The sequence below is a fragment of the Rissa tridactyla genome, chromosome 1, assembly GCF_028500815.1.
Source record: "Rissa tridactyla isolate bRisTri1 chromosome 1, bRisTri1.patW.cur.20221130, whole genome shotgun sequence".
NCBI classification, from domain to species: Eukaryota; Metazoa; Chordata; class Aves; order Charadriiformes; family Laridae; genus Rissa; species Rissa tridactyla.
This window is the reverse complement of record NC_071466.1, coordinates 179,942,420-179,967,045: the sequence shown is the minus strand read 5'-3', so window position 1 is coordinate 179,967,045 and position 24,626 is coordinate 179,942,420. Positions and strand designations below refer to the sequence as shown.

General features: G+C 37.4%; 1 protein-coding gene across 6 annotated transcripts in view; it reads left to right on the top strand.

Annotated features, from left to right (window-relative positions):
- CNOT2 (CCR4-NOT transcription complex subunit 2) overlaps positions 1-24,626 on the top strand; it is a 92,229-nt gene that overhangs the window by 30,267 nt on the left and 37,336 nt on the right. For 3 of the 6 annotated variants that reach the window (XM_054192627.1, XM_054192598.1, XM_054192641.1), the window contains 2 exons: positions 22,726-22,848; positions 24,200-24,247. In XM_054192627.1, the coding sequence (XP_054048602.1) occupies positions 22,738-22,848; positions 24,200-24,247 (159 nt within the window). In that variant the 5' untranslated portion in view covers positions 22,726-22,737. Of the gene's footprint in view, positions 1-3,345; positions 3,419-22,725; positions 22,849-24,199; positions 24,248-24,626 lie in introns of those variants that run through there. The other 3 variants (XM_054192607.1, XM_054192617.1, XM_054192634.1) reach the window with 2 other exon arrangements.

Here is a 24,626-nt window from a genome sequence, read left to right as displayed (position 1 = left end):
TGGCCCTCTGGGAAAGGGATAAGGTCTTCATGAGGTTTGTACAAAGGGGTTTTTCAAAGATTGGAGGGGCTTTTGGTATGGTCAGACGCTAGCATAAGTTCCTCAGGGGGGCTGTGTAGGGTAGGTCTGTCATGGGTCCAAGAGGCAGTAATGGTGTTACTGAGTAGATGATGGTTCCTGCCTTCTGCAGAAGTGAAAGCTCAGCAGGAGCCAGGGACTACCATCTAGGAGATGGTAGCAGCTGCTAGCCTCTCTTGAATATGAGGTGTCTCTTTGCTAGGGAGAATTTCCCATTTCCTGCAAAATTCTTAATCAACAAATTAACATCTAATTTGGAAAAGAAGAATACAGCTTGATGCACAGCCTTTGGACCGAAGAATTCTCATTTCTCATAAAACACGGAGAACAAAAACCCTGTAATGAGGTGGAATTACAGTGATTTTTAATCAGTATAGAATTTGTGTGTATATATGAAATAGGCTAATATTTGTATTCGCATGTTGTTTTCTTAATATAACATTATATACATATGTAACAAAATGATGAAGATTGGCATTTTCTCATACAAAATGTATGTATTTTCAGTTTGTTTTAACTGTGGCGCTCTCAAGTCGTATTTTGGTACTCGACTAAGGTCCTGCTCTTGCTTTCTTAATCCTTGTCCCAGGGATGACAAGGCTGGAGTGTTGCAGAATTTCATTAGGGCTGTTTGAATTGGCCTGATAAAGATTGTGTTATTATGTCATGACATTTTTCTTCTGCTGGAACTGAACACAGAGCTGCTTTGTTGTACTTGAGCCTATAAAGAGATGAGAGGGAGGAGCTGAAACCCAGTTACTTTGGTGGCACTGCCTAGAGAGGCTTTGCAACCCAAGTCCTTTCCTTTCTTGCAAGGGAAAGGGAAAGTCTAGTTTTGTGTGAAATTATGATACTTAGTGATTATACCCTAAACCCAGTTGCTTATGCTGAGTTTAACTTTATAATACCTATTCAGGAAAAGACTAGAACCCTTTCGCTCTAATTTCTGTTATGATTTTATTGTATTTGCGTGTCAAGTATGGTGCATGTTTCCACCAATAGATTTATAGGACTGGATAAAAGTCCTGTATTTATTCCATTCCATATGTAGCAAGTCTGAATTTAATGAGATAAAAGAAACTCAATACAGTCTGAATTATTACCGTGTTAGAAGAAATACTTAATATTGTCAAGTTGTACGGGTGCTAAACTGAAATCATGACATTTTAAGGCAAGTAAAGAAAGCGGCATTACTGAGTGTGGGGTGATGCATTCTGAGAAGGGAGTTTTGGAAACATAAAACTTTAGTGTCTTACGGTGTTGAAGCTCTAAGTATCCAGTCCCTTGTCAGGCAGCAAGGATCAGTCTGCCTCTAAGACTTCAGTGATATAATTCTGTATTTTTGTAGCAAACGTAGTTCTTATTTAAAAAAAAAAAAAATTAAAAAAAAATCCCTTCCTCAAAAAATGTGTTTTCCATGGTATTTGGTACTGCTTCTGTTTTGTCAGGTGAGGAACCAGCTGTCAGACACATCCTTGTACCCAGCAGTGCCGAGTCCTCGCATCGGGCAGTGCTATTGCTCTTGCTCCTGCAGGTGAAGGGAGAGTGTCTCTGGATTCTCTGGCGTAGGCACTTGACACGTGAGGCCTGGTCTCTTTACAGAACCAGGGGAACGATAAAGTCTGCTGACTTTATTGGTGGTGCGTATTGCCTTCGCAACCTTTGGAAGTGGAAGGAGGAGGACAGCAGCTTGCCTGGTGTCCTATGCTTTCTTTATGGGATGTGACAATGCTGGGTGTGCACCAGAGTGGTGTAGCCATGTCGGGAGATGGCAGCCTCCCTGGCTTTGCTTCCTCCCATCACCCCACCATTGGCAAACTGTGGTTTTGATTGTGTGGTGCACCCCTGGCACTGGGGTCACATTCTAATCACTCGGGGACCACAGGGGTGACTGCTGTGGGCCTGGGGAATTTGCTTTCTTCAGATGCTGAAGTCCATGTTCAGTGGTAATCACTTTGAATAGGTTCCCTAGCGTATCAGAGTTTTGGTGATATTTTCAGTGAAGTTTTTTTGTTGAATTGCTTAAAGCTGAAGAAAAAGTTTTGCGGAATAAGTGTACACAAATTATTTAGCAAATCCACTTTGAAATTTTAACGTTCTTCTGAGGTGAAGAACATTAGGAAAGTATTGTGAGAAGGGGTGCTGCAAAATGCTTGGTGATGTTTTATCCTGTAGCTGCAGTACCCACAACTGGTTGTGCTGTGCCTCTTCTGGGCATCTCTCCTAACACTGTGAATGTGCCTTTTGGTTTTTTGGTGAGAAAAAATTTACAGCTTTATCGCATGCAACAGCTGGTTCCTTCACTAGCTTAGGGTCCTAGCTTTGTGTTCAAGGCTCGGGTGAGGTGGTTTTTCACCAATGTAGTTGTTCATTTCCTGTACCAGTTACAGCCAGAACATACTGATTCTGGAGATCCCGAGAAGTCTGAGCTTCTGCTTTCCCAGTTGTTTTTTGGTGTTTTTTTGGGGTTTTTTGTTTGCTTTTTTTCCCCTTCGCATTATTTCTTCAGTAAACCAAAATTTCTGTTGGGAATGTTTTTTTGTTTCCTTCCTTCGCCTTTGGACTTGGAAACGTGGATTCTGTGCTCCCAGCTTCTGGTTGTGTTTTTCCAGTCGTCTCTGAAAACTGTTAGGGTGTGAGTTTGTGCTTGTTGTCCTTCCTGTCCCAAGGGTTGTTTGGAAGCATTTCTGTATTTCTTGTAAGGAGGAGGCAAAGTTCCCTTTAAGGTGTACAATAGAAAGTATCGGCCTGTTTTCGAGTTTTATTTTGTTTAGCAGAGAATAAAATACACACAGCTAAAAATAATTTTGGGAGCATTTGTGATTTCTTATGTGGCTTTGTTATGAGGCTACTTCTGTATTATTTTTAGAATAACTTGTCTTTACAGAATCAAGACATCTGTGCCTTTCTGTTTGGACAAAAGATTTGCGGATACATTAGATCTCTGTAGCCTTTTAGTTCATGTTGTGAACACCTTTCTTTTTCTGGGGCGGGGGAAAAAATCTTACTACTGATTCATTTTTTTCTTAAGTCTACAAAAGAGTACTAATTTTGTTTTTAAAATGAAATTTTGACAGTTAACAACTCCTGCTTTAGTTTGTGTGTGATTATTGCTTTTTATTGCATTTGCATTTTGCTTTAAAACTACTCAGTATGTGAAATGTTCAGAAATGGATTATTTTTTTTTTCCATTTACGGAACAGTAAGAATTATAACATAACAATATATTTTTACTAATAATGTTTTATTAATCTACTTCATTTACAGGAAGTGGTCATCGGTCAAAACTTGCTTACCTCAGCAGAGACAAAAAATTAATGGGCAAAAGTACAGTGTCTAGGTAGGTAGCTATTTTCAGTGCACTTAAGGTTCTTCAAGGAGAACCTTATTCTAAGGGAGTGGGATAGCTATCAAAATGTAAGTTTTTGCTCTTTCAAATATTCAGGCAGTAGATTCAACTGTGAGATGTTGAAGGAAGTGGCTTTGAAGTTTACCGATGTGCTCCCTAATTTGAGAGTTTACTCCAAGGCACTTTTTAATGATGCATATGTGCATTTGTGTGGTAGCGAAAAATTGAAAGAAGTATATTTACTTTTAATGTGCTTTAAGATTTTTTCCAAATATTTTTCTTGAAGGTTTGTAAACAAAGTGTTCTTTCTGATAGTTTTCCCAAATTTGAACATACCTTACCTAGTATAAGTTATAAAGGAGGTGGGGTGCAGGCATCCTTATTTTGTTGACTGTTGGTTTACTACGTTCAATGCATTGAAATGTAGTGCAATAAATGTTACACTTCAGTATATTCTTTTCTTTTACAGTATTCTGTAATCATAACAAAAGTTAGTCAAAGTTTCATGATCATAATTTTGCAGCAGTAGTACTATACACTGGGTGGGTGAGTTCTGCATTTTGGCACGTGAATAACATCACATTTTATTTATCACCTTAAAGAAATAAACAAAATAAATCCTTGATTAAAATTTTCATGTTAACATAGTCTGCTCTGCAAATAAATGTTCTTTGTAATCCCTAGTGTTACTTCAGCTCAAGTGGCAAAGCCTAAAAAAAAAAACTACCTGAAAACAATTTGGTTTTGTTCATACAGAAATGTATGTTGTTAATAATTATATAGGATATTTCAGGATAGCATTGCATTTAATTCAATAAACTAATCTTTGAAGATGGAAGCTTCAATTTCAGGACTGTTTTATTTTTATCTCTACATCACTAAAGTAAAAATTCAGTGGCTTTGTTTTTTATTGCAAGTCTCAAACTGTGGTGCTATGTAATGTAGCCAGTTTTTATATTTATGGTCTAAAACTAGAGCAGGAAGGAGGTGATATTTCTGAGTGGGGTATTATGCCATTTTAAAAGTAAAATTTGTTAAATTCCTATGAGTTAGAAAGGAATTTCAGTGGACTGCAGACTGTGGGTTAATTAGAGTCTACAAATTATTTGGGGTGGAGGGAGTGAAAGTGATAAGAAGACATGAAGTTAAAAACATACGAGTTAACTCTGGGGTTTTGCCAAATAGCATGTTAAAGTAGCATAGACATGTTCCCAGGAACATGTCATGACAGGCTTAAGATTCATTAAAATAAGATGAGCAGAAGAGTCAGTAAACCTCAAGAATAGCTTGCTTTTGTGATTACTCTGTTTTACATTTTGGCAATATGTGTTTGAATTTAATAGTAAGCTGTGGAAAGTCCCAGAAATAATTTTGAAGAGTTTTTCCTTTCATTTGTCATGTATTGTTTGTTCTGCTCAGTTAGGCTTCAGTTTGAGGATTTAAATGCGAATATGAACTTTTCTCCTGTGCGCTCCTAGGTCTTGTCCCAGAATCCCAAATTGGTTGGGAAAAAGTTATGCTTGGCACAGGTTGGTTTCTTGTTCCTCAGAATAATTTATCAGTGTGTTGCTTTTGCTTCCAAGGCAGTCTCCAGACTGTTTTGGCTTTCCCAGAGCAAAGCTGGGTAAGTAGTTTACCATTAGAGAGCATGCCTCTTCACTAATAGTTTCTGAGAATTATTTTTGTGGCAAATCGTGTTTCTCTTCAGTTTCCCATGTAGTGCTTGAAAGAAGCTGAGATCTGAGTGTGGAATTACAGTTCCTCACACAGGTGAAGGCTCGGCTTTGAGAGCCAATGTCTAAAGTGCAGCACTGGAGCACGCAGACTGGTAACTGTGAGTTTCAGAAGTTGCAGTTCCAGATATCCTTGGTATCGGGAAGACAAAAGCTGTCCTGACTTAATTGCTGTGATAAGGAAGGCAGGTGACTGTTCTTGTTTATTAACTTATTTATTCTGAACCAGGCAATAGGATCACTTCTTAAAGCCAGAAATCATTGAGACAGATGCAGACACTGGGGTAGGGGGAGTTAAGGACTGGTATAGCTTGGGTGCTCCTAGGCATGTGATTCAGGAGTGGCAGTGCAGCCCTGCTTATTTAAATTTGGACTAGATCTGATACTTTATGAAGCAGTACCAGACAGACCTGTTTTGGAACACTGGATTCATAGATGAAAAGTCATTCATTTATTGAGAGTAATCTTCTGCTCTGTTCTTTTTGAAGTATTAAGATGGGTTTGTCTTGTGAAAGAAAGCTACTTTGGTTGTGCGCTCTTCTGTCTCTCTTTTCTAGTCTCTAGCACTTTTGATATGAAGAAATTTTACAGAAACCTCTCACTATACCTAATGTATATTTTGCTTCCCTTAGTAGTAGGAATTTTAGAAAATAACTTAGAACAGAGGGATGCTTTCGTGAGAATGTTTTCGGATGTGGATTTTTGTTTGTATTAAATCCTTGAGAAGAGGTTTGTTGCTTTGAACAAGAATGAGAGAGTTTTATTTCAGAGACCCTGATTCAGAGAATATGTTAGTCCCTATGAACACACATAAGGGGGGGAACAAACTGTAAAATTTACTTTTAATATAAAGTGCAAGAACAATTATAAAAGTCATTAGTTTTTACAGAAAGAAACTTCAGAATCGGAGAACGGCACACATTTCCCTCTTGATGAGAAGAAATTAGGAAGCATCAATTCAGAGCAAAAGATCAGATAAGAAGAGTTGGAAGTCACTAAGTTCCCAAAGGGACTCATATTTTTCTCCTTATTAGGCTAAGCACCAGCTTTTCTTTCGTAGAAATTTGTTGGATCACTGTAAGTAATCGAGATTTGAAATATTTTTTCCTTTGAAATTAGTCAGAATGGTGGTAAGAAAGAAAGCTGTTAAACTGGAAAACAATAATATAAAGAGGAAAATAGAACTGACAAAGGATGCACTTTCTACCTAGAAAATAAAAAGCCTAAACTAGTTTCATTTCAATTAGTTGGACTGTAGACTTCACAGGAAACCCAGAAAGGTGAATATATAGAGGGTGCAGAGAATACTTTCAAAGTTCACACAGCCACGATATGCTGAAAATCGTTGCAGAATTATTTGATTCCTAAATAACCTGAAACATAGAAACTTTTTAGTCCTTTTTTAAAGTTTGTCTTTCAAAAGAAAACTTACAGCTCCTCTGTTTTATCAGCTTAACTAGGGCTATGTGTGCCCACGCTGGCTACCTATGCATTTAATCTAAAGTTCAGCAAATTTATCTTTATTTAAAAAAAGAAATAGCACTTCAAATCATGCATCTCTTCTCTGTATGTTCTTTGTGGCTTTCTGACAGATTCCTTTCCTTTAGCGTTATTTTCTTATAGCTTACTTATTGTAGTACCTGAATCATAAATTAACAGGCATTGGTCAATATTTTGGTTTGGTTTTTTTTAATTGAAATTTTAGGCTGAGGACTAACACTTGATGTGACATGAGAAGGATGAAGGTAACAGTACTTAAGACTTTTAGGACCTGTGGGTTTATTGGTTTGTTGTTGTTTTTTTTTTTTTTTTTTTTTTGTCCCAATGAAAAGGCAATTGAGCAGATAAAGGGAAAACAGCGCAGGCAGGTGCTGGGTGGCAGTTGCACCCTGTGGATGAATGTGATGTGCTTTATGTGGTTACCAGCCTCAGCTGTGTTCTTCCTCCTGTCCCAGAGGTGGTTGTACCTGCTGTAGCGATGGTTGGACAGGGCAGGTAGCAAATCCCGTGTGAATTTCAGTGTAACCTACCAGGTGTAAATAGGTGGTACCTCAGTTGCTACTTGTGTTCTGCAGCTTGTCAAGCAGCCCCTGGGGAAGGGGCACGATGGAAAAACTTAGGATGGCAGCTGTATCGGCCACCCTGCTTCAATCCACCACTGCATGTGATCAGTTACATATTATACTTACTTAATAGTGTTGTCCATCATACAGGGATTCATCCTTCCGATAAAGTGAATTTGGACAACAGGGAGCTTGTCTTCCTCTGTTTCCTAGTTCCTCGATCTTCAGATACAGTTTCTTGGCTGTTAAGATACTGTAAACTGGGGCTCTGGCTGTTACCTTGTCCTACCCCTGTGGTGTGGTGTAACCATGGCTGTAACCATGTAGCAAAGCTGCACCAAGCAGCCAACTGGCTGAAAATTTAACAAGCCAGCCAGGAGCAGGACAGGGACAGTAGACTTTGCTGCTGTGAAACCTTATGCTTTGTGAAAATCCTCCTCAGTGATGATTCACACTGTAGTGAATCTTTGATTAATAATTAAATAAATAATAAAATCTTCCTATGCAGCCCCTCAATGGAAAAATTGTCCAGTGAAGGCTTCTCTCTGTCACTTCAGAATCCAAAAAACTTGTTTACCATCACATTTTTGTAACTGTAGTGGATCATAGTTATGTGTTTGTATTCCTCCCTCCCTGTAAATGATTTGCTGTCACTTTTAAACTAATTTTAGAGTATCCTAAACTCTCAAAGAACACTTTGAGTCTTAAACTGCTTTCTACTGACTATCGGTATTATATCTGATTTGCCTTATTCTGCTTGCAAAGCTTTCATCGGGTATTTATTTTGAGTCATCTAGACATTTCTTTGCAGCTGCTTAACAAAATTCTGGTCAGTACTTTAGAAGCAGCGAGTGCTAATGGATCCTTCCTTCCAGGAATCTCCAGTTTTGGAGGCAGATGGTTTGTCTGCAGCAGAACTTGCTTGATAACTGCTTAAGTTCAGATTCCTTTAAAAAAAAAAAAAAAAAAAGGCACCTCTGACTGAATTTTTTTTTGCATTTCACTTAGATGTGGGTGATCCAGCAATCTCATCAAGTTTTTTTCTGTTAATAAGTAGAAGGCTTTTGATGTATGATGTATATGCCGTCACTATAAGGAATTTGTAGGTCTTGATAACTAGTTATTGTACACTTCCTGTCATTGAAAAAGAGCTGTACTATATGGGTGATGTTTTGTTTAATTTAAGAATGGTTATGAATTTATGTAACAGGTAACTGCCTCCAGTTATCCAGTATATACGTTCATGATGAAGTGTATCACCATTCATATTCTTACCAGCCTGATGGTCAGAGAAAGACATCTATGCCTTTAAAGCATTTGTGTGGATTTTGAGTGCGAATCTTTTTTTTTTTTTATTTAATATATAGATAAATATAGTTCTCTGAAATGTATTTTACATTTTGAAAATGTGGTAAAGAAATTAGTCTTTCTCTGTCTTTCCTGAACAAGATTTAATGCTGGAACAATGTGTCTTTTTAAAAGCAAAACTTTTAAGAGCCCTGCTTCAAGATTGCGTAGGGTGGGTGGAGAGTGGGGAAGGGATTGTATCACTCAAGAAGCAAGAACTTCTTCCAGGACTTGGCTGACCCTGAGAAGACTTGAAAGAATTTGGCCTCAGACTGTGGTGTAATGATTTAAATCCCTGTATTTTCCCCATCTGCAATACTGGTAAAATGGGTTTAGATTAAAATTGATTTGAATGTTTTGCTATTGCAACTCTAGATGAAAGCGTAGTAATGCTGCTGGTAGTATAATTTTTGTATCTTATGAAATCAGCTGTAGGAAAAGAAAAACACAAAGTTGAGGTCTTACATTTGCAAGCACTTCACCAGCTACAAAACTTTCATTGTGAGCAAGACTATATACATTAGCTGAAGACTGAGCTGTCCCATTTTCAGTAAAAATACTCTTTTATTTTCTAATGAGAATAGAATAAGGGAAAGTAATGCTGTGTTGCTTGTTTTACCAGGCTGTTGGGGCACTAAGCATTGCTGTCCTGTCTTAGAGCTCTAAATACATGTGGCTGTTTTCTGAGAAACTGTGGGGAAGGTATGAGATGGAGGGGACCATCCCATGTCTGGGACTCGGGCCAGGTCTAAGCAACACTTGCAGTCTGACCTTAGACTGCCAATTTGAGGTAGCTCTATTTTAAAATGTTGTGGCATAAAGTCTGTCACTTCAAAGGGGAGTTTCTTTAAAATGAAAAATGACATGTTATTTCAGTTCCTGATATTTGAACAAAGTTTATAGTATGTATTGAGCCAAAGTTTTACAGTGTAGGAGTCTGACTGAAGTCCACCTGCTAAATGAGAGAGCGCATAGCTAGATTAATTCATTTTCTGATGACCTTAATGGAAAACAGAATTATTTGAAGAGGTTTAAATTAAATGTGTGGAAGATTAGTACAGTGGAAAGCTACGATAGGTGCATTTACTGCTTTCTTAATTTTACTTGGTGATTGTATTTGTGATAGCATGGTAGAGATTTTGAAGTCTGTAATTTATCTCTTCCAGGGTGGAATAGCATCTAACTGAAAATTCTTTACTAACATCAATTAACAGTAAAAAAATCAATGAATACTTGCAGTTCAGCAGTTTAAAGTCTTAAATAATTCTATTCTGGTACTTTTTTCATTATCTTTAAAATAAATCCAGTCATTCTTTTTTTCTCCTTTTTTTTTTTTTGACACTGTTAGTATCCTTGTTCTTTATATATGATGTAAAAACATCAAAGTTGTTTTGTCATACTTTCTTTTATGGCTGAACCCAGTACAGCTGTAATCACAGTATAGCCTGGCTGCGTAGTCAGAAGGTTACAAGAAACAGGCCCTGGAATATTTTGAGAAACATGCTTCCTAAAGTGTCTCAAGGCTTTCATTTAAAAAAATAATAAATAAATAACCAAAGAATAGAAGTCTTTAATTTTAACTTTGCATTTTTGCACTGCCCTGAAGAGTCACAGACTCTCTTAAGTAAGTTTTAGGAGGACATGCTAAAAAGCCATACATGAATTTAACTTTAACCTGTCTGTGCTCTCGGGAGATGTTTCTGCTTTTGCAGAACGTACTGTTAGTCTGGAGAAGGAGAGTCACTGAGAAGCAAGTATGCTGCCAGGAAGTTGTGGCAGCTCGTAAATATTTCTTTCTCTTCAAGGATTCAATATATTAAACTTACTTAATGTTTTGAATTTTCCAGTTGTATTTTAATGTAAGACAAGATGTTTGATGTGCTGTGTGTGCAGAATGACTTTTCTGGCCAGAATATTCTCAGCTATTTCTGTTTTTAGAATACCTCTGGAAAAAAAAAAAAAACCCAAACCAAAAGGAGGCCTGTATTTCTTAAAATTGAACATAAAGTAAAAATAGTGTTATTACATCTTCCTTGAAGATACTTCAGACAAATAGTCAGCAGTTTACATTGAATACTGTATGTGTGAATGTACTGCTAGATAAATCTTTAAAAAACAGTTGTGCTCTATCTTGTGATCCCTAAACACAAAATAACCCCAAATAACATACTTTTTTTTTTTTTTTCCCTCCTGTGGCAAAAGCTGGAGTAGAAATGGGTCTAGTACTGGTTTACTTAATGTCAACAAACTCCATCTGACTAATGAAAGAGAGAAAAAAATAATTCCTGTTGCTACTCCATTAATCGTGATCTACATCTGACTGTATAGTGCTTAACTTCAGGAAATGCTTGGGAAACCAGTGCTTATTTAAAATACAGTGTTTTAGATTAGCCAAACATGAGAGTTTTGGCTGTGTCCAGAAGGGAATAGGTATGCAGTGCTGCTGTCTTATAAAGTTAGTGGTATCAGTTGTTATGCAAAAAAAAAAAAAAAAAAAAAGAGGGGGGAAAAAAGATAACTGCAGTATTCCTGGAAAGAGGAGTGAGTTCAATGTCAATGTGAAAACATCCCAGGTGGAGCAATGGTTACCCTTCTTTTAGCTGAAGCACAGATGCAGAAATCTGGTCTCCTGACCGAGAGTCTCAGCTGTAAGCAAAGAAAAAGTCATAGTAGTCCTATTCTTTAGTTGTTAATCTTTTATTCTTCTCCCACAGTAGAAGAGATTTGTTGTGATGAAAACATCTAAATCCTGAGATCATGAACCATATATGAATTACTGAGTTTGGGTTTTTTCCTCTTGATTGGTAAGCTTTATCTCCATCTGATATATAGTGCAGAAGTTTCTAAATGGCAAATGAACTAATAAAAGATAGTGTCCAGTGAACAGATGCAGACCACCTAATAGTTATTGCAACATACATAATTTAATAAGTCTTAATATTTTACAGAAGTACAGATCTAGAAAGCTTATCAATGGGCATTTTTGGCTTCAACTGAATCGGCCGTGTAGGAACTGTTAAGGAATACTGCTTGGAGGGTACTTAAGGTAATGACTCTACAGACAAAGCTGGAGGACACTTAGCAGATGAAATGATACCAGCTTGGCTTAGATATGATATAAGGGACCACATCAAGGTTAGGAGAAAGGGGAAAAAACACTCTCCCAGCGATAGCGTGCACGTAGTCTTCTTACTTGTTCACTGACGAGCGCATTGACACCATCCTCCCAACGCTGCTTGAGAGTTGCTTCTCAGCAGTGCTGTCAGCAACCATCTTCCCTTCCCTTGCCTGTGAGGCCCAGCTGACCTTCATGTTTCTGACTCATCCATTCCCATCCCCATGCTACCACCCCTGGCCTGCCATTGCTGCTGGCCGTCTTCAATTTTATGTCCCCTGGAGGGATGAAGCCTCCCTAAGACCTTTGGGGGCATTGTTTTCTCTTTTCTCACCACCACCTCTCCTTATATAGGTTCCTGATTTGGCAAATGCAAGAAACTCAGCGAAGGTTTTGAAGCAGTGGGATGCAGTTTACGTGTGAATTAAAAGGCTTTAAATTGTACAAAATGAGTAAGATGTTTGTCTGTCTGTACAGAAGCTGTTGTTCTAGTGTGCCACTTTATTTAAGGCTATTTTATTTTAACTGTGTCTTACCATTTAGGAGGCTTAAGTATATACATTTTTTTTTTAAGGACAATGTCACACTAGGCTGGTGTGCAACTAAATGCGTAGATGTTTTAAAAAGGGGGAGCATAGTGAAGCTTACAGATGAATTTGCAGAGTAACACATGGTTGTCTGTTGTGAAGTACCAAAAAGTAGACCCTTTGTTTGCAGTGAGGTTGGCAGTCAAATACATATCTGTCCTCCACATGGGCAAATGGCTTTTCTTGCTTTCAGTAAGTGGTAGCAGGGAGTTGGCTTGAAGAACAGTTGAGGACTCTTTCTTGGGAGGAGTATCAGCTATTAACGTACTAGTTACAATGGGTGTAATTCAGAAAAATGGTTATCGCCTTATTTCGGTGTAAAATAAGGTCTGCATGTTACTCTGCCAAGGGTTTTCTTCTGTTTGTATAACTTCTTAGGGGACTCATCAACATATCAGGTTTCTGAGATGCTCCTTGTTAATGAAACACTTATATCATTTCTGTAATACTGGGAACAATTATCTCTGCTTCACAAGTGGGACCTTAGTGAGAGCAAAATTGTCTGGCTTTGGCTGGATTAAGACCTGGTTTGCTTTCCAGGTTAAGCTCTGTTGGTCCATCATCTGATTTTTCTGTTGTTTGTAGAAAAAAGGTGTTGACTGGGTAGGAGTGATACCAAGCATCGGTGGTGACAAAGTATGTCATGTTGATATTGAAGCTATAACACTTGACAGAGAAGAAGTATTTTAGTATAGCAGATCTTTTCATTGTGAAGCTGATGTCCGACCTGCTTAATCTTACTTAAATTCCTGTTCCAATTACTATTAAAAAATGTGTTTTGTGAATTTGTGGTGACTATTGAATACCAATGAAGAATGAAAAACTTAAAATTTATATATTTTTTTCTCTTAAACTGTTCTGAGCTTTTAATCAAAAATAATACTGAAGTTCTTTGCATTTTTTAAAATATTTGTCCTGTCGGGGAATTCTATGAATTAAGATGCTAGAATTACAAACCTGGTTTACTGCCTGTCTGATTATCACTTAACCAGCTTAATTCCCTTTGTAGGAGTTGCATTAATGTCCCTTGAGGATCTTCTCTCTGCTGTATGCCCACACAAGTATTGTGGAACATACGCCAGTAAAACAACTGTCCTGTTTTCGTGTGTTCTAGCAGAGGGGGAGTACAGTAAAGAGAGTTGATAGTACCAGTACTCTGACAGTAAACTGCCATTTCCCTGTTGAAATCCCCTGTTTTCTGTTGCTTATACAAATGGCAACAGATTTTTTTTTTCAGAAACTTCTTGTTCCCTGTATCTGTTTCACTTTATTGTCTTGGCACCCCTCCTTGAGTTTTCAGCTGAAGTTACTTAAGTTATAACTAGTTCTACAACTTATTTCATACAGAAATGAGTTTTTAGAGTAGGAAGTGCAAATTTCTTTAATTCTTGGCTTTTTTGTCGCTATTTTCTTTTTTGCCTCCATGAGAAATGCATAGAATCTGTCAGTTCTAAGTCTTTAAGAACCAATTGCATATGCTTAGTATGATGTTATTTTATGGATTCATTTCTCCAATTACTTGATTCAGCTTTCAGACCGCACATACATCGTGTGAGTTTGCCCATACGCACAATTTGCTGCAGCAGAACTCTGCTGAACACAGAAATTGCATTTTTACCAATTTGCTCGGAGTATTTCAACATTTAAGAGAACTACGAATTCTGACTACTTTCTCTGGAGACCGGAGGGAATGATAAGATTTTGTTACTTCTGAAGAACTTAGTGCAGTAGCTGATTTTTTTAATCTTTTAAAGCTGGGCTTTACCATTGTATATGCCCTAGTAAGGAACTCTCTAGAGTGTCTAGAATTAGTCTAGAATTTCTAACTGGGTAAAGTGCCTTTTTTATTTATTTAGTTGAAAAAAACATACCACAAAGCAACAAAAAAGGCAAGCTTAGGCATGGAACAAGATAAAATTCAAATAGACTAACTTGCTGAATTACAGGATATCTTATTCTAATTTGTTATGAAAGGGTAATTTCTGAAATACAATGAAACTTGTTTTGTCTACAGCAAAATACTCAAAAGCACTAATGCAGGCCAGACGGCAAACTGCAAGTAGTTTTCAATCAGTGCATTCCTGTATTACCTAATGGGATGAGTCAAAGGTTATCAAGCAAAAGAAAGCAGGAAGTTGTTGTTCTGATATCTTCCAATGGCAATCTTTCTTATGGTTGAGGTGCAAAGTAGCAGTTGAGAGAAACTCACAGAATAAACTTCTGAGGAGCCAGGAGAAGTGCCACTGTACTAATGAGTTTATTATGAGAATATTTGAAGCAAATTCCGTTATATTCGTGGAATGGAATTTCGTATTTTGCTTATTTATTTACAAACTTGGCAGCTGAATTTCTCCTTTCTAAGACTGACCTCTTTCCGTATGAACCAAATACCGGTTTTCATAGACAGGTTTACTCTAATAGTTTCAAGCAATGCAGGTTTGCCTATCTGTTATTTTATGTGCTTCTTTGCTTGTTTGTTGAGTTTTATTTTTTGTTCCCATGACAACATAGGTACTTCAGAAGCTTGTTTGATTTCTGAACTTAATTTTGGTCAAGTCTGGCTTCTTAGCATAACTGATTTCTTCTTGGATGGTATTCCCAAAAGACAATCAGTAAATAAATGCGATACCTAAGCAGTGTATATTTAGCTGATAATTGTCGTGATGGATCTTCAACTGAGAACATACTTTAAAAGTTACTTTTGTTTACAAAATTGAACTAGTTCCTTTTTTAAAAAAATATTATTACTGAGGAATGTCTTAAGTAGGTAACAGGAGTATGCCAGTACATCATTTACTTTCAAGATTCTTGCTGTTGTTCACTGCGTGCTTACTTAAAATAGCATTGAATTTAAAAGCATGAGCCAACATACTGCCCCTGAAAATTACTGGCGTGATTGCCACTTCTTTCTGAAATGCAGTTATCTTTTGTGGTGAAACCTTAGAACTGAAGAACATTGCACGGTCAAACCTGCAATAGTTTACAATTGTAAGTCAGAAATGCTATGTTAAATTAAATCTAGAACCCCTCTTAGTCTTGAATTGTCTGTAAATACTACAAATGACTGGCAGCATCAAGAAGAGAGGAAGTGGGTAAATATACTCACGTTTTGGATAGTCTGTTCAAGGTGGTATATTGGTTTTGGGTTTTTTCTTATTATTGAGTAAATAATATTATTTACAATACTGTCAGACAAGCAGTGGTTTTTCCTGATTAATAAAATTCTTAAACCATGTCTTTGACAGATAATCTAGCTGTGTCTTTTACAGTATGTGTGTGGGTATGTATATGTGTACGGTTGGTCAGGACTTGGGACTTCATTACCTTGTCTACAAAGGACACGCTCCTGCTTTTCCTCAGGTCACATCACCCAATAAGGTGGAATGCATCTGACATTTTCTTGGTTTCTCCCCACAACTGCTCTAGATGGAGTGCTAGTTTGTTTGCTCTTCTGGTCACTTCTGCAGATCCTTTGAAACGTCTTTCTTGCATGTGTTTGGATTTTGCTGAATGGCGTGTCCAAAGATTATTTCCTGCCTGAACATCTCATTGATCAGACCCATAAAAGGCACCCACACAGCTTCGTGCAAAGTCACATGCCCACCCCCTGTCGGTTTCTCAAATCTTCCAAATCTTGTGCCAGTGATGAATAGGAGTAGAACCTGCGGGAATCTGCCCCAGGATGGGCATGGTGGCAACCATATTACGAAACCAAGCAGAGCTTCTTGTAATCTAAATTTTCAAGTTTAGCTTTAGTAATTTCAACATTGTTTTATTTTTATTTTAATGTAGGGTAGTTTTTCTTACTCCTCCTGTGCTGTTTTACTTCAGGAGTGTTCGAAAACATTCGTTTCATAATAGTTAAGGATGGTTAGAGGTTTAAAACAGTTAGCGTGTAGGTCTTGGCCAGGAGAATTTCTGTGGCTTGTTTGACGTTAGGGACTGCACTTTCCTGACATAGTTTGCATGCAGCAGAGATTCACGGTTTTAGTGTAACTTTTGGAAGCTTTATAGAACACTTGAAAAATTTTACTTTGTTAGATGGCTGTTCTTGAGAATATGAGTGGAGGGTAGTCTAAAATCTTAACTGTATGTTCTTATTTCCTTCATGCTCAGAATTTTTATCTGAAGTTCCTGTGTAGAAGTTGCTATATCACATATGTTATATTATTTCCTTTTTGAAAGGAAAGACCATGCAGTGTTTTAAGGAGACCAGTTATATCTTGAACTACTCTGAGACATGACCTAAGTAAGTCTGTGAATCAGATAGTGCTTTATGCCTGTTATTTTCTAAAGTGCTCTGTGAATTTGGAAAATAATCAATTTATGAACCATATGACACAAGTACTATGAGATTATTCTAAAGGCTATCCAACCTTCAAGATTTTTGGCAGATTTGTGTCTCATATCATGGTCCTCTTCAGTCTTCCATATTTCTGAGACTTAAACTTAAAAATACTTACATAAATTAAAAGAATATATAGCCAGTTGTTAAAGATGGACAAAACACCTGTTTTACTATTGTATTCTTACAGTGAGTACAAACCTATGCCAGTGTTAAGCTCATCACGGAGAAAGACTTTTTAACAAAAAAGAAATATAGTGAAATGTTCCATTTTCCATGATTATATATTGTTGATACTACAAAGTTGTTTGAAGGGCTGCTGTAGCATAAGCATACAGTATTTTGTTAGAGGTTATCTGTCACCTTGGAGAAATGGAGTGACTGTGATTATGAAATGAAATGAGGGAACAAAGGATCTCCACTTATAGTTTTGTTTTGTCTTTCATCCTGAAAATAAAATGTATCTATTTGTACCGGTGTACTTTTCATGGTGTTTTTCGATAGCTGTAACTTATCACTAAATGGTTGGGATTTGAGAGGTCTTTTGCATCTAGCAAGTTGGTAGTAGACGTTCTATTGTATATCAGTTCCATTAGGGCCAAGTGGGAATTATCTTCGACACTGAGAAATAAGATCATAAGTGGTAGCAGACACTTATTTTTTGAGACACTTACTTCTCACTGAAAGGCTCATTAAGGGTCACTTTTGTACATACTTTGGATATGCAAGTACGTTACCTTAAGTGAAGACATTTATTTGTAACAGAAGAAAAAAAAATAGAGTTAATTATTAGCTTTGCTTGGAAAGGCCTAAACAGCAACATCAGGAGCCTTAGTGTGTGTACATGTGTAACATCAGTCTGAGATTACAACTTCTAATTGCTCTCACATAATGATAGTGTGCGTGTTTACAAATACTATAGTCATTGGGGGAGCAGGGATGGGAAGATATTACTAAAATTCCTAGAGTGTTTGTTGTTTTTTTTTAACTTGTATTACTGTATATAGTTTTCATCTCTCATGAAGATGATGAATTTAATCAGTTGTAATGCAATGATTGATTTTTCTGCTCTATGCAAAATTAAAAATATTCATTCTCAAAGGAGATTTTATAGTATCCTCTTAGTTTAGAGTTGTCTATCTTAATGTCACGAGTGAGCTCTCCCTGGGCACTACCTATAATAATATTGCAAAACAGAAATATAATTAGTTTTCATATTTTAATACTATAATTTGCTTCAGGCTGTTAAAGTAATTTAATATACAATCATAGTATCACTTTATAAGTGATTACAGAGAAGATCGTTTTGCATTTTAAGATGACAAAATTTTTAATAGTTTTTCCTTACAAATTCCGTGTCAATAACATATTTTCAGTTACTGTTAACAAACAGGTTTTTGTGTGATAAAGTATGCTATACCGCAGTGTTTCTTGCAATGAAAAGGATTTTTCTTGAAATTTGGGTGGGGTTTTTTGTTTTGTTTTTAATTTTTTAAAAAATAAGTATTGTTGGTTGTTGTGTGTTATGTACTCAGTTGAAGGGTAAAGGTCAGTGACCACCACAAACTGCTTATTAGATGTTTCAAGCTCTGAACACTTGTATGGTGCTTTTAGTTCCCCTGTAGCAGTTGCTGTTAGGAAATGTTCCACAGAAGAATTTAAAGGTCTTGTCAGACTTGTGACTGCATTTTCCTTGGTTACCATTAGCTTGAAGTTGTGGGCAAATCTGATTTTTAAATGTGATGTGCTTGTGCTTTGAAAGAAGCGCTTGTGTTCATCTGATCAGAATTTGGCATGGTTTGTGGCAGCGTGGCTGGTTAGTTCTTTGAACTCCATCCAAACATGTAGCTCCTTCACTTTCTTTTCTCTGTTACCACGAGTATTTTCTAATAATAGTTGTACATGGGTCTACCAGTGGGAGTTGTAAGTACTTTTGCAATATTATGCTAAAGGATGAATCGACAGAAGTGCACCATTTTTGCATTTTTAATGAATGGTTACACTGCCAGTGTGTCTTGTGCAACAGAGAACTGAGTTCCCCCAGTAGAACAGGAAAAGTAGTTACAGGACTGGGAGAGGGATCTGTATGAAATTAGGCTGAGTAGACAGAAATTATTTACTTAGTAAAATTGCCATGCAACTGGAGTACCACTTCTGTGAGATTGTTTTGGCATAAATATGTGCGTGTGTGTATATATGTGTGTATATATATATGAATGAGGGACTGAAATACAAGAGCTGATTTCTACCTTTCACCTCATCAGTCTAGACTCTGAAGGTACAAAACCTCAGGTTGCTCTTAGTTTCCAAAGGGTTTAAAATGTGTTTGTAAGTGCTGCATGAACTTCGCTGTGTTTACTTTTGTAGTTGATTGGATGCTGATCTGTCAGCCTGTGAAAAAGGAGCTGCAGTCTTTGTGTATGAGGTTTCCTGGTGGCTTCTTGTCCGAAGAAATAAGCAACAAAGTTCCATCTGCACATCTGCCTGTGTTTGGCACAGCCCCAGTTATTCTCACACCTTCTTGCAAATAGTACTGCAACAGTGTTTTTTCAATATCCGTGCATATGCTTGTAGCATGACTGACTAATGAGTGCGTTGGTGAATACTGGAATAAGTTAGTGTGGATAGGAAGCGCCTACTGCTAACGTGGGAACCATCTGACACTGTCTTTGCATAAACCTGCTGTAGTATTATACAAGTCCGCGTGGGGATAGGTGCTCTGATTCAGAAGTTTGCCAGCTGTTTACTGTCACTGATGACTACTGGGGAGTAGATAAACTGGCTGCTAGTGTTAGCCTAAGAACAAGCAAGAAGTAAGCAGCCTGGCCACGGCAGCTGCAGCTTCACTCTCTAATCCCAGTTCCTGCCCTTTCAGTTACTGGTCTTTAGTGGCTGCCTCATTTTATCGTGCTGTTAGTTTTGTAACAGGGCTGGATAGCAGCGTGAATTGCAGTGCCACGTTTCGCTGTTGTGATCTGTGCTGCGGCTCACCCTGAGAACAAGTGGCGGTTCTTTCTGGTGAAGTGAAATCCTGTTAGGGGTGCAGGCAGCTGCCAGAATGCCCTCCAGCGCCTGTACCGCTTCCCTCGGTGGGAGTGTGGACAGCTTGAGCACTGCACGCGGCTGCTTCACTTGGCAGCATTGAACTGCACAGAATCGCTTACAAAACTGCTGCTGTGAAGAAGTGTCGGTCTCTGGAGGGGAAAAAAAAAAAGAAAGTTTTTGAAGGTCTTCAAAGCAGTCGGGCACAGCGATGCAGCTGGGTTGCAGGCAGGGCTCCTCCGGCCTTCCCCTCTTCCCCTGCAGCTGCAGCCTGCAACGCACTGCTCTGCTCTCTGGAGTTCATCAGCACAGTCCTGTTAGGTATCGTGTAGAAATACGGGTTACCAATAAAAATATCAATATGTAATCTATCTAATTATTGAAAGTTTTCTTCATCTCTTTTTTTAATAGCCATGCTCTTGTAAGACTCTGTATTAATATCAGTGCATTTCATCAGTCTTCAAGGCGTAATCCTGATTAGTTTTTGGGCCAATGCTTTATACAATTATCAGTATAGAAGGTAATGTTTTAGACAATTTAAATTTAATGGAGAGTGTTTAAAACATCTCCCAGCTTTTCACTATTTAGGGTTCGTATTTGGACATACTAGCTTTCTTGCAGCAGCTTTAAACATATATTTTGAGACTGAAAGCTCTGACCTTACCCCACTGACTCAGAAATCTTTATGGTGTGTGTATAGCCAGTCATGTGTAAACCTCTGAGGAAATAAGATCAAAAGCTACGGGGTCAAAGACAGAATCGTTTTTCCCCGTTATATAGTTCCTGTACTGTAGCTCAGGGTTAAGTATTGCATTAGTTACAGTATGGTGTATGCTTCAGTGACTTGCTTTCTATCACAATTAAATTTTGTTATTCTGATGATGTATCACAAGAGAAGGTTATGTGGCAAAAAAAATTATTCTCTTATCCCAGGTATTGTCAAAGGAGCACCAAAAAAATTCTTCGGGATTTGTGAGAAGCTGCCTTTTATCTTCTCAAGAGCAGTAGTTGGTTGAGACACTCAGCTTCTCCTTGTTGCTCAGGATAGCTTCACCGAAGCATTTCACTATCCTTTTTACAGTGGTTAAAGGCAACTGCTCGTCTCTCCGTACTTTACTCAGGCAGAGCAAAGGACTAGATAATCCCCTTAGCCTGTTAAATGCTCCATCCCATCTGGTAGGTGATAATTGCATTGTAAGGGGATTAGCACAGTGGGATATGCTTATAGTGTAATGAAAGCTTCACTACAAGTGTGAAAGTCAGCTGAATGTATTCGAGCAGTTTGAGACCTTATATTTGCACATTTTTGTAAATACCATAAAACACAAGTTTCATCTGGAGAAGGTGTGCTTTATCTTTACATGCCTTCACATGTGTGTAACAAAATAGAAATTTGTTTTGAGATATTAGTAGTCTAAATATCTGAAACATTTGTAGGAAGTAGTGGAATAGACATTTTTTAGCTGAAGATTTTAGGGCAATTCTGTGATCATAGCTGTATTAAATGCATCCCAAGTGTTGACTTTAGTTTTACTCAAAACTCCTATGACTTTGAAATCATGGTGTTAAGTTGTTCCTAGTATAGGAGCACCCATGTTATCAAACACTGATGAGAAATCTTCATCAGTAAAGGTGAAATTTGAATAAGCAACACTGTGAGGAATATCAGAGTAATTTTGTATCAGTGAGGGTAAGAGGATTTCAAGCTGAAGGTAACTCTCCTTGCAACCAACCAGAATAAATGTTTTGATACTTAAAATTCAAGCATGAGTCTAAGATAGTGCAAAATAACTCCTGAAAAATAAAATTTAAAAATTGTCCTATGTTTTTGGTCTTTTTTTTTTTAAGTTTAGCTAATGCTGTCAGTAGTGAAGACAGTCAATCTTAGGGCTCAGGGCCTTTCATAAGCTAACTGCAACTGAGCTTTCTTACCTTTCAAGATGTTAAAGATCCGTTTGAAGGTATGTTCCGTAGGGCGGTAGCTCAGGGTTGGTTACCATCCTGCTGGTTGCGCTCTCTCCAGTCTCTCTGTATGGTACAAGAAACTGGGCGAGTTGCTCAGCGCTGACCAGTGTGTGCCGTTTTGCTGGTTTGAACATTAACCTGTTAGGTTAAAACAGGGCTTGGTTGGCCCACACTGCACTGTGATGCTGTTTCATAGCCAGATAGATTAGGAACTTAACAGAGGTGTGTGTATTTTTACATAAGTAAGATAGTAAGGTGTATAAACGTGCACTGCATGCGGTAGATGCTTCAGCAATGTTGTATGACCTTGCTGCGGGATTAAATTTTCTAAAGAATTAAGGTTCTGTGACCAGCTGTGTGGTTGCTGTTTCGTCAGTTTCCATTTTTTGACTTAGCAGCTCGCTCTGTGTGTGTGTGTGTGTGTGTGTGTGCGTGCACGCGTGCCTCTGGGAGTATGGGCAAATACTCCCATCTGGCCATCTTCAGCAACTTTGCCAGTCTGTGATGAGGTGGTTGAGTGTTGTTAAGCTCAACCTTCTCTTAATCATGGCTCTGAGTGCACAGGGTTAATTAGAAAGCTGCTTTTCCAAAGTTGTGGTGATGAGACATGGGAGTGATTTTTTTTTTTTTTCTTCCTTTCTTTATGATTGTTATTTCTTTTAAGGTGGCTGAGCTCTAAAGAAAATTCCTTAATTTTCTTATTTTAGATGGAAAGTGTTTACCTGAGGAGAGGAAAATCTGAGAAATTTGCTGTTTTGTTGTCTGACATTCTGTAATTTTAAATAAACCTGAGTGAAAGGTCATGAGACTCAAAACCACCAATGAACAAATGAACAGCCCTCCAAAAAATGAAGCGTGTCCCCTCTCCCCACCCCGATCCTTTCTGAAATACAAGTTTCTGTCAGATGAAAATCCCCCTTGGAAGAACCATTAGATTGGCAATATACAAAAAATATTTTTAAAGAGGAATTTTCAAATGTTTAGGAACAGGTTGTTGGTTTTTTCTTTTTTTAACAATCCTTACATAAATATAAAATATATACTCTTGTATGTAGCAAACCAAATCATATGTGGTATATAATCATTTTTCTTCTTACTTAGGTGACAAACAGCATGTTTGGTGCTTCAAGGAAGAAGTTTGTAGAGGGGGTTGATGGTGACTACCATGATGAAAACATGTACTACAGCCAATCATCGATGTTCCCACATCGGTCGGAAAAAGATGTAAGTTGAATAAGCTTATTTTTCCCCTTTCAATAGTAGGATAGTTTCAATCATGTGAAATATATGTGAGGCAGGGCTTCGCTTAGTTTTAAGCTGTGAATCACAGTGTTTTCAGTGGCAAATGCTTTTTATTTTAGTGAGTTTATACATGTAAGCTTCAGCCATATGCATGCCAGGGTTTTATTTTTTTGTCTTTAAGAATTGTATTTATAACTTAGGTTATTGATTATATCTTGTGTTTACATGTTGTATCTACAGTGGTTTTGTTGTGGTTTTGCATTTTACATCTTCAACGGTTTTTCCGTTTCTGAAAATGCCTTGTGCAGCTTGTTTGTCTGCTCAAGTATTCCAATTTAGGTATTTCTCCCATTTGTAATGATGCAAAGTTACAAAACCAACCATTCCTAAATATTTGTTTTCCCTTGGTAATGCATTATCGTATGTTAGAATTGCATTGGCATTACCGAAGCTCCACTTATTATTAAAATAAATAAATTAGCTGGTAAAATATTTCACTCCTATATGGAGTGGCATGTAGAAATACATGGAAAACTGAAAGCATGACTTGAAATACGTGTCACCTGGAAGTCAGTAATACCATCTTATGACAGACTTGCATTTAATATGTGTAAGCAACATATATGCTAGATTCTCTTTTTTTTCTAATTAAAAAAAAAAGTAAAAATTCCTTAAAAATTTCAAAAAGATGTCATTGCTTCAAGTCTGCCTCCATGACTGTCCAGAAATATAATTGTTTAATAGCAGATGTTAACATAGCCTTGACAGACCTTGATCTATGTAAACATAAACATTTCCTATACACTCTTAGTGGAATTTTAATCCAGATTTTCAAAGGTATAAGGAAATACGTTTAGAGTAGAAGGCATTTTAAAACAAAAGAAAAAAAAATGCTTAAATGCAGCTTTCCATTTCAGTTTCATAATTTGATAAGAAATTTCAGGTGAGCCAGCAAAGGATTAAAATGTACTACAGTGTGAGAAAATTCAATAGGCTGCTCTTTTCTGTTTATGCCCATTACATATGTGCGTGTACCACAGATGCACACAGGCACAATGGAATATTTATAATGTTGAACATACTTTCCTTTCTCTGAGCACCGAGAGGTGCAGCCAGCACTCTCAGAAGCAGTAGATGCTATTTCTCCAAAATGATTCTTAAATATTAAATGCCCACTTTTAGATTTGATGCAGTGAGGGAGAAATCATTACAGTGTAGTAAGAAAGGTAAAGTGAGACAAACGCTATGCTGTACAGTGTACACAGTGAAAGCTGATGCTTGGCATGTTGTTGACACAGTGAATGAGTGTTTTAGTTGCCTACTTTTTCTGTAGGCAATGTTGCAGAAGTGGATCTTAGAATGGGACTTCAAGAGAAGGAAGGTGGGTGTTCCAGACACCGTGAATGACAAATGAGAAATCCTGAAAGCTTGTGGGAGAAGTGGCCAAAATGGGGCATAGAAGCTGCTGTAGTTGGCAGAAGAGTGATGTCGTTCCAACAGGAAATGGAAGAGTCATTTTTGCAAAAGCTTTTAAGTTTTATTTCCAAATCCTTGTTAAGGGATTTTTTTTTTTTTCCCCTGTAGCTTCACTATTAACCATTACAACTTTTTGAGTTTATGCTTATGAAATCTTAAATGATTATGTGCTATTGTAATATTTATTTTTTTTAAAAAAGTTGATCAAAATAAATATATGGTGGTGATATTGACATTGTCTGTACACCTTTGGTCACTCATCTGTGGCTAAATGTATATTCTGT